This window comes from Camellia sinensis, chromosome 13 (assembly GCF_055761805.1).
Source record: "Camellia sinensis isolate YWXY chromosome 13, ASM5576180v1, whole genome shotgun sequence".
NCBI lineage: Eukaryota > Viridiplantae > Streptophyta > Magnoliopsida > Ericales > Theaceae > Camellia > Camellia sinensis.
The window spans coordinates 125,129,365-125,143,969 of record NC_138973.1 but is presented as its reverse complement, the minus strand read 5'-3'; the positions used below and the strand labels follow the sequence as shown (position 1 = coordinate 125,143,969).

At 36.2% G+C, this 14,605-nt stretch overlaps 1 protein-coding gene across 31 annotated transcripts in view; it reads right to left on the bottom strand.

Annotated features, from left to right (window-relative positions):
- LOC114290915 (F-box protein At5g07610) overlaps nt 1–14,605 on the bottom strand; it is a 41,280-nt gene that overhangs the window by 25,271 nt on the left and 1,404 nt on the right. For 9 of the 31 annotated variants that reach the window (XR_014349550.1, XR_014349548.1, XR_014349549.1 and 6 more), the window contains exons 2-5: nt 14,449–14,520; nt 11,977–12,213; nt 11,802–11,867; nt 5,373–5,427 (exon numbers count right to left, since the gene is read on the bottom strand). Coding sequence is in view for 20 of the 31 variants with exons in the window: in XM_082903346.1 (XP_082759472.1) it covers nt 5,420–5,427; nt 11,802–11,867; nt 11,977–12,213; nt 14,449–14,520 (383 nt within the window). In the remaining 11 variants the exon portion in view is untranslated. Of the gene's footprint in view, nt 1–4,602; nt 4,651–5,372; nt 5,428–11,801; nt 11,868–11,976; nt 12,214–14,448; nt 14,521–14,605 lie in introns of all 31 variants that reach the window. The other 22 variants (XR_014349554.1, XR_014349553.1, XM_082903349.1 and 19 more) reach the window with 8 other exon arrangements.

The following is a 14,605-nucleotide window of genomic DNA, read 5'->3' as shown; positions in this document are numbered from 1 at the left end:
TTTTCTTTGTTATACATAACATAAAAGACCCTAAATAATTATCCTTTGTTTTGTTTTGTTTTCTCTCTTCGTTAATTTAAATAAAATACAACTATTATTAGATCAAAATATACTTACTAATTTGTCCCCTTTCCCTTTTATAATAAATCTTGCCTTTAAATTTAAAACTTTCACCATAAATTTATTTTAGGTTTAAAATTAATCAAAAGACCCTCCAAATATTTAATTCACACTTTAGGATTTACCATCAAAATATTTGATATTGTAAAATTATTGACTTTTATTATTTATATATCGGGTTCTCACATTGCCCCCCCCCCCCCCTTTTACCCTCTAAAGAATAGTTTTGTCCTCAAAACTAACTTGAGTAAATCATGAGAATAGATATAGGTACTTCTCACGCATCTCATACTAGCATTCCCAAGTCCCCTCTTCAACTAGATTACGCCACAGTACCTTAACCAATTTAATGGCCATTGTACTTAACATTTTCTCTTTCGAATCTAAGATCTAAACAAGCATCTCCTTATACGAAAAATCCTCTCTAATCTAAAACGACCTAGAAGATTAAGCTCATTCAACAAATAATCAAAACCACTCAAAGTCAACAAAAGAGTTATACTGACCAAAGAAGGAGAGTTAGAGTTTGAAGTTGAGGATCATGTATTCTTGAAAGTTTCGCCGATAAAAGGAGTTTCAAGGTTTGGGAAGAAAGGTAAGTTAGCGTCTCATTGCATCGGGCTATTCGAGATTCTTGAGAGAGTTAACCCCATTGTCTATCGACTTGCTTTGCCACCAGAATTAAGTCAAGTCCACAATGTGTTTCATGTATCGATGTTGAGGAAGTATATTCATGATCCAATGCATATGATTGATCATTTCGGGATTATGGTTAATGAAGATTTAGGCTACGAGGAAAAGCCAACACGGATTCCTGATAGGCAAGTGAAACAGTTGAGGAATAAGTCAATACCGATGGTGAAAATTGAATGGAAGGAGCATTATGGCAAGGATGCTACATGGGAAATGGAAGAAGATATGAAAATCCGTTATCCAGAGTCGTTTTTGGGGCAAGGTAACTAAAGTTTGGGGACCAAACTTCTTTAAGGAGGGTAGACTATAACAACCCTCATTCTTGTCTTAGTCATGCTCATATGCATTTACACGATTTTTCATTGTTTAGCTTACATATGCAGACTTTGATTTGTTTTGCCTAAGTAAAGGTTCCTGTCAAGTTTTGTACTATCATGTTTTGCCTAAGTGTTACATGCATGCTTTGTTCCTTACTTTGTGTGTTGAGCCTAGGCTATCTATTCTTGTTGTCTCACGCCTAGGTCACACCTTTGAACCTAGGCCGTTGAGCGTCAACACCTAGGACTATCTTGGAACCACCACGGTTAACCTCCACCTTCACCTTGGCATCTTGGCCGAAGTGTGTATCACCTAGGCCGAGATGTGCATCATCTAGGCATCCTAGATCTTTAATCCTTGAACCTTTCAACCTTGTTATGCACCTTAGCTGGCACCTAGCAGCCTTGTTCTGGGACTGGTATGACCTAGGCCGAGGTGTGGCACACCTAGGTCAAGTGTTATCCTTCCTAACTGAGTTTAGGGAAACCCTAATTGCTCGAAGCCCATGTTTTGATCCGAGATCATTGCCTTATCAGAGTGTCCATGACACCTTACTTGTTATTCACACTTTGACCTACTCTTGTCTTTTCATTCTAGCACCTTTTTTAGGAGATTTGACCAGATGATGCCATGTGTCCCAATAGTGGTAGAAGCCAGCTAGCAGTGGGGAACCCATATCATTTGCCATATATCTTTGCCTTGTAGAGGGAGAAACTCTAGGAGGAAACAGGAGTTCTTAGAGTGAGAACTAGATTTCCAAACTTGATCTTCATACCTTGAACCATTTGATTTGTGTTTGGAGGTTAGATTCTTGATCTACTTTTGTTATTCTTTATGTTAATCTGATCACATTGCATGATCTAGCATGATTCATGAGTCATGCATTAATTTAAAGTTTTATTTTAGAAAGAGAAAGTGATGTTCTTGTGTTCTTGTGTTCTTGAAAGAAAATCATGTTTTGATCCGAAAGTTTATATCAAGTTCCATGTTTTTGTGTTTGTTTCCATGAAATCTTCAAGTATGGGTACCCAAGTCCATGTTTTTGAACTCATATCATGAAAGTTCAGATTTTGAAAAAGAAATCATGACTTAAGCATTCATGTTCTTCATGTTCTTCAAGGGGGAAACCCAGATTTCCAAACTTCACTAATTTCCCTAAGTGTGCTCATCGAGATCACCCATGTCCAGACCTCACACCTAGGCCAAGCATTGTATCTCACCTTGGCCTACCTTGCATGATCACTTGCACCTTAGTCTATCTCACATGCACACCTAGGCCGACCACTACACACATTTGCCGACACCATGTAACATCTCGGTAGGCAGCCGCCCACCTAGGCCAAGGAAACCACACCTCGGCCAAGAGGTGTGGAACCTCAGCCAAGACCTCTCGAGTTCACCCAGCTAGGCCATTTTGGCCTAGATCATCTCTGTGCATCCATTCTGAGACCTGGTCTATACCCAGCTTGCTTTTCCAAGAAGAAAAATATTGATTTAACTCCCAGCACATGTTTTCCTTGTCTTGACTTGGTTTTGAAAAGAAATGTCGTGATCTTTTTCACTCATGTAAAGCTTGTTTTAAGAGTGCACTGCATAACCATCTTTGAGCATTTCTTCTTGTCTTCTTAAAGTTCATTCAATGGGATTTATTATGTATTTCTAGGTTTTGGATTCTTGCCCTAATTCCCTACATCCGAAGAGCTATTGTGAGTGGTATCTTTAATAAAGCTATATTATAATGTTTTGGATAAAAGCTTTGCTTTGTTTTGGAAAAGTATTTGATTAAGCATGAATGATTATCCCTTAGTTTTGTATTAAGTATTATGTTTGTTTTGATGACATTCTTAGAAGGTCCTTTCGTGCTAGGGGACATTAATACATGTAGCACCCTTGTTTGAGATATCTCCCTTGCCCCGACGGCTTCGGCAGGTGGGCTTGTCTAATTGATTCTGGATCGATTATTCTCTTGTTTTGTCAGGAATGTCATCCCTTGGTGTTATGTAGATGTTAGTAAACGTCCCAAGAAGTTTTGAAAGACTTTGATTGATGAACTTAGTTCATCCCTTATTTTATTACAAACTATGATATGTATTATTTTGATAAAGATCTCAGATATCATTCATTTAATCCTTTATTACTTATATCATTCACTGAGTTTTCAGCTCACCCCTCTCGCTTATATATATATGTAGGTGACGAGCAAGATGGCGGTACCACCTAAGCTTTTGTTGGCAGATGTGTTTTGATTCTTGTTTTTGTAGCATCTTGAAGATCATGCTTCTTAACTTTTTGGTTCATTTCTTTTGTATGTTTCAGCTTGAGAAGCCTTTTAATCAAGATGTAATTTCAAGTTTAGTTATTTGTATCCAAGTTGTAAAACCATATTAAGATGTATGTCATTTCATTTAATCTATGCACAGCTCATATGGACTAAGTAGAATTGAAATTATGCTTTCGCACATGTAAGCCCCATATGTATACTATATTTGTGTGAATCCTTGTAAGTTGGCCTTTGGTAATCTTGGATTACTGGCCATCACGACATCATTCTACTAGGGATGGAATGATGTCGTGACAATGTTCCGCAAGATGATAAAGAGCCTAGGATAACGCCAAAGGCTCTCTAGTCCCCTACTTTTAGAAAAGTGGACCAATGTTGCGCAGTTTAAAACAAAGTCTTTGAGTATTAACCATTTCTAGGACTTGGTTGACTTTCCATTATGACGCGAACCTGTTCTAAAGTTATGCGCAATTTGGATAGTCACTTTTTGAGGCATAAGGCTTGCTAGATATCGAAAAGTTGACCCATTGAGAAAGGTGTAAATCATGAGAAGACTTCCTCTTGGGAAGTGAAGTTACTTCGAATTAGGCTATGATTGACATGAGTTCAAAATTATGATTTGTGGACATTGTGACCCAACTTCTCATTGGAGAATTAGATAAGTAGATCCGTAGGGATTTACCTTTTGCTTTTATGGAGAAATGATAGGAGTGCAAAAAGATTACTAGTTCCAACACGTAAGCCTAAACATGAACCCAAAATCACAAAGAATAAATATGACAATAGCCCAGAACTAAATAAATCAAAATCCAATCCAGTGACATGTCACAAATATAAATAACAAAAAAAAAATTAAATGAAACACAAACCGCCTACAAAATAAAATAATTCTAAATAAAATCCAACCACAATGCCTTTGTTTGGGAAGTGAAATGACTTTTTGACTTTTTTGGCTATTTTAGCCTGTGATTTGAGAAGGGATTTTGGCTTTTTTGACTTTTTTGTGAAAGAAAGAACTTAATGATTATGGATTAGATGTGTTCTCTTATTGGGCTAAAAATCATATTTTATTTTTTGTGGTTAAAATAACCAAAAACACCCAAGTTTGGGCTTCCCAAACAAAGGCAATGTATGCACAAAATCAACATAACAAGCTAAAACAAAATAATGAATGTCCTAGAGGTCCATACAATTGAGTCTTTGCTATGCCATGAGTCCATTCTAAGTCCTTCTATCAGCTGGAAATAATAAACTAAGTCAGCTAATAGCTCAGTGAGTAGCAACATGGATAGTAAATACTATTTTAAAAACAAGGTTCAATTCTAAAATAGATATATATAACAGAAACTAGATTGGCATACAGTTTTGATAAAGATAATATGTTTCAAAAAGAATGTTCCACAGTTTAACGATTAAGAATACTTATGTCTCTCAAAAACATAACAAATGACATTCTCCATTTAAAACAGATTACAACATAATCATCAATGATTTTCTAAGCAACAAGAATAACAAGTCACACGCCAAACAGTTCTCAAGGAAACAAGCTTGTTGAATCCAATATCGAACCAACTCATTCCACTCTATGTGGTCACCTAGCCTAGTCCAAGTCTTTTCCTTACAATTGTTGAGCACTAGAGTCATCACAACCCAACCCGAATATGTTCCCTAGTGGCCAGTCACCACACACAGTGGAATAATTTTCCTAGACTTTTATATACAGATAGTCCCAATAATCAATACAATTTAATTTTCGCAAAACATGGTAGTTCACCATTATAAACATAAGACCATAACAAATAGTTTACAGTATGCCAAGTTTACACATGGTTCAGAAATAATTTAATTCCATTCATAATATAATAATTTATCAAAACAATTTAGTCCTGAAACAATTTAATTTTCCAACAGTTCAAGATAGGAGAACATTTATAAAAATATGTAGCATGCAACTACTCACCTGAAAAACGAAATAAAATAATCCTCGAACAGAGTATGAAAGTCCAACTAGTGCCCTGAACCAAGTATGAAAACTACACATTACTACTAATTTAAAAATACTAAAAGGAATAATAAATTAAGTAACCCTAAGCTAACGCGCACTACCCCAGCCCAACCCAACTCACCGTTACTCTTAAATAATACCTAAGTTCATATTCTTCAAGGTCCAAAATTAACCAAGACACAGGTTCTGGTCGAAACTTAATTAAATGTGACTCTGAGATAAAACAGAATTTTAAACAAATTTTCACAATCTATTCGCTAACTTTGAAAATAAAAAACCCACTCCACGCTATTCAAAAAATTCCAAAACTCTCCAAATATCAGTTAATATAACCTAAGTTTCAAATCCATTTGGTTTTACTTGATTTGCTTATCAAAATAATTATTTACAATTAATTATATCCAAACAGGTTGTTTTCTGCAACACTTTAAAGAAATTAATAGTTCTCTTAGTATACACGAGCAATCAATGCAAGGCCAAAAATGTAAGAAACTAGACTCATAACCGGCTTTAATGACGCTGATTTGATAATTTTTGGATTAATACCCAAAGAGAACGACACTTCCAAATTTACTGTTTTGTACTAATTTTCTAGACAGATTTGAACGCATCAGTTTATATGGATTTTGACTCTCAAAAATTATGAAAAAATTCTAATATGAAATTGAATATGTGATAAAGTCACAGTAAAAATTTCAGTTCAAAATTCATTCATTAGATATAGTTTCTTGATTTTTAAAGTCTGTGATTTTAGGATCAAGAATTTCCATCAACCATTGTAACCCAAAACTTCCCATCACCAACCCCTAGCTTCACACCACCATCCATCATCCACACAACAATTCCGCAACTCAACGATTACCATTGTCTTATTTAAAGAAAACAACATCCATGCTTATATATAAAAATATTTACCTGTACAACAACTCCTTTTCTTTCTTTAATTTCCTTCACAAATGGCACCCTCCTCTCATTTCTCTCTAACTCAGCTGCTACCAGGGTAGTTTAGAAAAGAACTAATATCTCACCATTAGGGTTTTATCCTCCTATAATAAATTTTCAAAATAAACTCTTACTAACTATTTTATTATTATTGTTGTTGTTGTTATTATTATTATTATCAATAGTCTTTAAAATTGTGGACTTCCATAATAAATTTATTTATAGTTTAAAATTAATTAAAAGACCCTCCAACAATATTTAATTTGTACATTAAGATTCACAAGTAAAATATTTGAGGTTTGTAAAATAATAATTATTTATTTATTTATTGGGTTCTCACAGTTGTCAGCTTTCACAGCTCCTAAATATTTCATTTCACAAGTAAAGAGTGTAGTAACTATGTCCTTGTGGGATATTAAAGAGGGTAGAGGGATGTATAATACAATTTGTATTTGGTGTTCAGGATTATGGGTTCTTCAATCAAGCTCTTCTTGCCAAACATGTGTTGCAAATTATTTCATATCCAACTTTGTTCGTCTTTGGTAAAGTGTTTTCTGCTAAGTATTGTGTAATAAAAACTTTCTAGAGCTTAAACCGAAATCAGGTTATACTTTAGGCTAGCATAGCATTCTGTGGGGAAAGGAACTGCCAAAAGGGATCGAAGACGGGTTGTGAGAATAGGGCAGAACAGGAACAATGGATCCCAATCTTGCAGAATCCGTACTGCAGAATGGGCAAAGAGAAAATTAATTCAATCTTCTGTGTCTCACACCTCATAGATTGTGAGTCCAGGACTTGGAGGAACCCCTGGTTCGTACTCCATTCCAAATCAAAGTGACATCCAGAAAAAATTGTGGGGTTCCAAAATGGGCCCTCTTTCTCTGGAAACTACTTCACCGCACTATACCTGTTAAATCTATTCTTAGTAATAGAGGCTTGGAAAAGAATGAGAATTGTCCAAGATGTGGAAGGAGGGGGGAAAAGATGGATTGCTTTGAATGCACCCATTTCAAGTGGGTATGGAAGTGATTAGTGCTGGGCTTAGACTTTGAGCAAGGTCAGGCTGTAAACTTTTGAGGAATGATTTAGAAGTTGGCTATGGCTGGCACCAGATAGTGATGCAATTATTATTATTATTATTTAACTCAATATCTGGCCCAATGGACCGACTAATTTGGAGGACCAATCCCCCCGTCCACTACTAGCAAGGAGCCCAATTAAAGCCTTATCTTATGGCAATTTGGTTACATTGGAAATGGGTTTGTTTTGATTATAACTTTTGTTCTCGTGAGAAATACAACAGAGTTAGTGTAAAAATTTATGTATTATTGATTGATATTGATTGATCTTGTGTATTGATTTTGTTATGTTTACATTGATTCATATATATAGAAGAGAAGAAGGTAGTAGGTGAAGGGGAGTAGGTGAAGTGTAGTAGGTGAGGAGTAGGTGAGGATTAGGTGGTGGTAGGTGATGGTAAATTGGTGGTAGGTGATGGTAAATTTTAACAGCCCCCCGCAAACTCAAGGAGGATAGAAACTAACCAACTTGAGTTTGGAGAGAGTAACAAAACAAGAAAATACATAAAAAATAAAAGAGGATAGGAGACACTGTATGGTCGTGTCAGACCATTGGTGAAGACACTGGACCGTTGTAGCAGGACAGTTTATGGGGTCATGTCGGACCGTTGTAGCAGGACAGTTTACGGGGTCATGTCGGACCGTTGTAGAAGACAATGTGGTGACAGTTGTTGTGACAGTTTACGGAGTCTTGCTGGACCCTTGTAGAAACTAACCGGAATCAATGTCGGGACAGTTTACAGAGTCTTGTCGGACCCTTGTAGAAGTTGCACCCTCAAAAAGGTGTGCCCAAATTTTCAAAAGGCGTGCCATCAAAAGGCGTGCCCAATTTATCAAAAGGTGTGCCGGACATGATGGCGAGGCACGTGAGTGTCTTGGTTGGTACGCCCGTTTGTCGGCGAGCACCGAGAGGCGCATGATGCGCGTGTCTGCCTCTTCGTCAGGGTCTTTATAAACTGAGGCAGAGGCTGAGGCTTGGAAGCAGAGACAAAAAACCTGCTAGAAAAACTCTGAAAAACTCTTCGTTTTCTGAGAGAGATTTCTGAGAGAGATACTCTGTAACACTCTGTTTTCTGAGAGAGATTCCTGAGAGAGACACTCTGTAACACACCCATCTCGGAAACACTTAGCAACATGGCCTCTTCTTCCCGTCCAGCTACCCAGAACCTGGCCTCCTCGTCCCGTGGTCTGCTCACGCTCTTTCCAGAACTGAACGAGTCCACAAGAGAAATAACTGGTGCGGTGGCCAGTGAACCTCAACCAAACACCTCTGGTTTTGCTCCATTGAACTTTCCGATGCGGTCGGTGGAGCAAAAAATGGCGGTGCAAACTGATATTGAGGCCAATCAGTATACTCTGAAGTCATGTGTGGAAACCATGACTGCGGTTACAAATTTGTCGAACCGGCTGCAGAGTAAGACTAATGAGGTGCAGCAATTAAACTCCCAGCTGGCTCTGCTCCAACGCATGTATAAGGATGCGCGAGCAGAGATAAGCGTGCTAAGGGCAGAAAATAAGGAGCTGAAGCGGAAGGCCACCGTGATGTTCCGATTTGGAGGTCCGCCATATGCTGCAGTGGAGGAGTATGGGGGAGTGAACGTGCTCGGCGGCGTGGAAAACACGGAGGCAGCACCGTCAAGGGCTGCTCAGGACGGAGGCAAGAAGAAGAGACCTGCGGTTGAGTAAAGAAGAAAAATCCCACTGTGGGTGTGGTTGTGTTGTTTGTGGTTTTTTTTTTTTTTTTTTTTTTTTTTTTTTGGTGTAAAATGGTGATCGGGGTGACCCCCGACATGAATAAAATGAGTTTGGTGTGCAGTTCGTCGTCTTCGTCTTTTTTTTTTTTTTTTTTTTTTTTTTTTTTGCAAAGAAAGAATAATGAAAACAAGGTTTCGTGACCCACGGTTTTGTGAAAACCTGCAATGGTTTTTTTTTTTTTTTTTTTAAATAATAATAATAATAATAGAATATAGTATAATAGTATGGTGGGAACAAGCCCACGAGGAAAAGTAAGAGTATTGAGGTGCAAATCAGTTGGTGTAATAATAATAATAATAGAATATAGTATAATAGTATGGTGGGAACAAGCCCACGAGGAAAAGTAAGAGTATTGAGGTGCAAATCAGTTGGTGTGTCTTTTGCTTTTCAAAAGATGGAGGAAAATAAATAAAAAAAAAATAAACAAAAGAAAAGAAAGTTGAGTGGTGTAAAATAGATGAAAAGAAAAAATAAAGAAATAGAAGAAGAAAAGTAAAATGGGTGTGCAAATCTGTATATATATATATATATATATTTTTTTTTTTTTTTGCAGAGTGGTGTAATGTTCAAAAAAGAAAAGATAAAAAATAAAATAACGATGGAAAAAACCAGTGTGTGAATCTGGGAGTTAATATTACATAGTATAATATATGATAATGTGAATCTGGGAGTTAATATTACATAGTATAATATAGGATAATGGGATGGCCACCCATTATAGGATAATATATGATAAGAACAGCAACAGCTTTATGAAAAGGCCACCAGCATGGCTACGAAAATCACGTGATCTCAGAACACCCCAAAGAGAGAGAGATTAAAGGGAGAGAGAGAGAGACCTTCGAAAAATGGGAGAGGTGTGGTTCTGTGTCGGGCTGTCTGTATGGGGGTGTGAATGTATGGTGTGTTGTTGGTGTTGTGACGCATCAATATATATAACCATATGTATCATAAGGGACTCACTACAAAGGAGGAGACCACGTGACAGCCCAGACCAACGCACAGAACTATATAATCGGCCAATTAAAGAAGTACCAAATCAAAACAGGTGCACTGGGAAAGGGGAGGAGAGCGATGTCAGCGGCGGTGGAGGTAGGGAGGTTCGACCCGGAGCTTGTAGGGGCCCTAGGCAAGCTTCTGTGAGTACGGTGATGGAAGAGGACGGAAGTGATGGTGCTGGTAGACAACGGCGGCTGATGGGCTGGCGGTGGTGGACGAAGACGGGTCAGAGTTTCTGTGATGACAGTGGAGAAGAGAAAAGAGCTAAGGTATGTGTAGAAAATTCGAGCGGACTAGGTTGAGGTCCGGCGGACGGCTAAGGTGAGGTTGCCGCCCGCCGGTGAAGCGAAAATATTAGGTTCTAAACCTGCTCTGATACCATGTAAAAATTTATGTATTATTGATTGATATTGATTGATCTTGTGTATTGATTTTGTTATGTTTACATTGATTCATATATATAGAAGAGAAGAAGGTAGTAGGTGAAGGGGAGTAGGTGAAGTGGAGTAGGTGAGGAGTAGGTGAGGATTAGGTGGTGGTAGGTGATGGTAAATTGGTGGTAGGTGATGGTAAATTTTAACAGTTAGTAAAGCACTTATGGGCATCCTGATCCAAGGCCAAGGATTCAAACTTTGAGTGTAGACAAATACAGTATCCTATCTATGGACTGTGGAAGGATGATTACGCAGACTTTCATTTACATTCTCATCATCTTCTTTATAATGCAGATGAAAATAGAAAGCTTGTTGCAGTGGATGCAGCTTGGGTGTGAGACTCATGTGCAACAGGGATGGCTTGGGTAAGCTTAAACTATTAGGGCAGAGAGGAGGATCAACAATGTAGGTCTCTGTTCAGATCCTCTCTGCTAGTAGCAGAAGCCAGAGCTTGCTTAGCAGCTGTACAGTGGTGCATGCAGGAAGGTTTCAGGGCAGTTGAAATTTGGACCGAGTACAAGGTGTTAGTCCAGGAGTTAATCGAAAGAAGATCAACAAACAGAGAAGTTGATTCCATAATCCAGGATATTTATGGTTATGTACTGTTTTTGGCTATATTGAGATTAGGAAAGTAGATAGGATCAGGACCATGTTTTGGCCAAAGCAGCCCAAGGCCCAAGAAGCTAATTAATAATTGATGTACGGACGTCCATTATACATATATATTACTTCTGTATTTTAATCCGCAAAGGGAAGAAAAACTAGAATACTAATTGGGGATATTTTCAGAAACTAAGCAATAGAATGGGAGTTATTTGCATAATCAGAAATTTAGAATCAGGTCAAGGTTACCCTCTCCCATCCCCATCCGTGGAACGGATTCACCCCAGCTCACCCCAAACCTGACTTTATCCTATTAATGGCCCCACACAAGTCACATTAGGTTCAGGTGGATCACAGTTTTTGCCATCCTAGGAAAGACACTTCTTTTTTCTTCTTTAAGTGGCCTTTTCAAGTGCCTTTAAAAATAAAACTACAAACAATTTTAATTCCATAAATCTATTTATCATTAATGTCTAATGCTAACAACAACACGACTTTGATAAATGCAATAGGAAAAAAAATAAAATGTATCACTAACATAAAGAAAATGCAAACTTTAGAAGAGTCCTCACGTTTAGCGGTGCATCCATATAGACATCCTTCAACCCGAATGAAGTCATTGTACTTGACCACTGTATCTGACATGCAAAAAAAAAAAAACTTCTTGTCATCAGAAAGTTAAATAAGCCAACAATCCAAAAGTCAAATGTAAATTTAAATAAAATCAAATAAAGAAAATGTGTTTACCACGAAGACCGATGGATGTTAAAGGGGCATGCAAGTTGTAGAAGGACCATACAGGAATTCCAGTTGGATCGAACTCGACATGCTGGAGATGAGGAAAACATTTCGCAGCCACTTGACAAATCCCAAGCTGACTATAGAGATGAATAAGGCCATCGTTGTTCAGACGACGAACAATTGATTTCGCTCTGGCTAAGAACACGTACGCTTTTGGGTGAGCAAGCGTGTCTTCAGTTATAGCTAAAACAACAAAATTTAAAAAATAAATAAAATAAAATAAAATTTGTCAGATGTGGAGTCTTTAGGGCAATTTGATTCACAATACTCTCATGCACAATACGTCTTAACGTGGCATTTCTATAAATAACATTTATCCAAATTGTTGTAACAAACAATATATCTATAAGTATATACTTAAAATAATTTCAATTATAAAAAAATTATAACTTCTTTAGGACAATTTGATTCACAATACTCCCATACAGAAAAGGTCATATCGTGGCATTTCTATAAATAACATTTATCCAAGTTGTTGTAACAAACAATATATCTACTAGTGAATAAAATTGAACTTGAAAAATAAAATGATATTCTTACACAAACTATAATCTTATAAAATTTTTATCAAAATAATATAGTGGTGGGATTTTGATAATTAAATATTATTTTTATAGATGCTTTATTTTAAATTAATAAATGTTAATGTAGTTGCTTATTTTGTATACAAATTATATATATTCATATTCTTGATGTTTGCATTATTATTATTACTCTATTCTTGGTAACAATTTGAGGAATATATATATACACATTAAAAAAATAATAAATATGAATAATATCGTACCATATAAAATAGTGAAAAAATAGCTAACATATAGCCATCCCTTTTTTAACTCTTTAACCTATTTTCAAAACACTTTTAAGGCTGGTACAGAAAATAGTTTAATGTTTTTCCATCAAAAGATGGAATGAGAATTTAAAACTTAGGAACGAAAAGAAAGCATCTAGAATTAGACAAACGTAGCAAAATCAATTACACAAACAAAAGTAACTAAAGATAAGTTTTCAGATTTCAAGATGAAATGAACCCTAAAAAGTGGATAACAAATAGAGCTGAACAAAATCGATTGTATGGATTAAAACCGAAGTTTTACACAAATGCATTTGCAAAACCAAAAATAATAATAAATAGCAAAAAATGTACAGATGTTAGAACTTAGAACACATGAGCGCATCCAGAAGAATAGAATCAATAAACGTCGACCATAGATCAACTCCCTTTTTTATTTGGGAGTATTGAATACACCCATAATTCTGACTTTTGTTACTCCTCCCAAGAGACGATTACATAGCTACATCTAAACTCTAGGTCAATTCCAACTTGGATTTGGACTCTAATTCACAAAGAATCCCCAATTAAAATTCACCAAGGGTATCCATTTACATGACCCAATATAAAATCATCGGCAATCCAGAACCTTTCCTCTTCCCAAAACCATTTCAAGTTAAGAAGATGTGAAAGCACGTTTATCTCTAGTTTATCTCTATAAAGAATTGTGCGGATGCATATACATATAGCATACCAACAGGTGGCCCTACAAACGCTTTACACACAATCATTCCCATTTCGGGTTAAGAAGATGTGAAAGTGTGTTTATCTCTAGTTTGGGTCTGGAGTTGAATAGTTTTTTTTAATTTGTTCTTTCAATGCAAAGGGCGAAGAAAAAATAAATAAATATGCGATTTGAATAAAAAAGACTGATGTAAGGTAATATTAAAAAGTAATATATAAAGCCATCCAAGAGTCTACGGCGGCTATCATTATTAAAAGGCAATATATAAAATGTTTTTCTATGTGTGAACATATTTATATCGTTAAAAATTCACAAGACAAATAGATTTTACAGTCCTTTTGGATGGGGTGATTTGACTAGAAATGAATTTCTCTTGGCTACTTAAGAGGAGAGAAATGGAAAGAAACGAAGAGAAAAAGATTTCTCCAAAAACTCATTTTTTTAATCTCTCCAAAAGGGGAGCGATTGGAAGAGAAAAGAAATCGGCTCATTACTAATATTTGATAATACCAATTGCCCATCTAAATATGGAAGAAATAAAAAAGAATGACACCCATGTTGAAAACAACATAATAAACAAATCATCTGTTGAAGCAACCTGAAGGCCATGCCGAAAACAACCTTCTACAGAAAACTGACAATCCCAAGTAGAAAAAACTCAAAAGAAAAGATATCTAACTTTATGTCAATTCAAACACTAAAGACGCCATTGCACAAGGTATCAAATTGTATAAGTACACTAGTCGAATTATTATCGAGTAAGAAAATTTCTTTTTGAATGATACTCATTGAAATTCTGTTTTCAATATTATTTTATACACTTCAAATAATTTCAATTAAATTATCAAATAATTATAATTTATAAGAATCATAATCCTGTGCATGTGCAGCCTTGTTTTACCTAAAGGATCCGCTTGCAACTGCTTCACAGCATTGAACAGGAAATCAAAACTTGCGTCATTCGAGAGTGAATCTGAACAATATATTCATCTTAGATACACCACTAGAACAATTTGAGTTACCTAAAACTATTTCAAGGAAACAGGGTTATATTATAT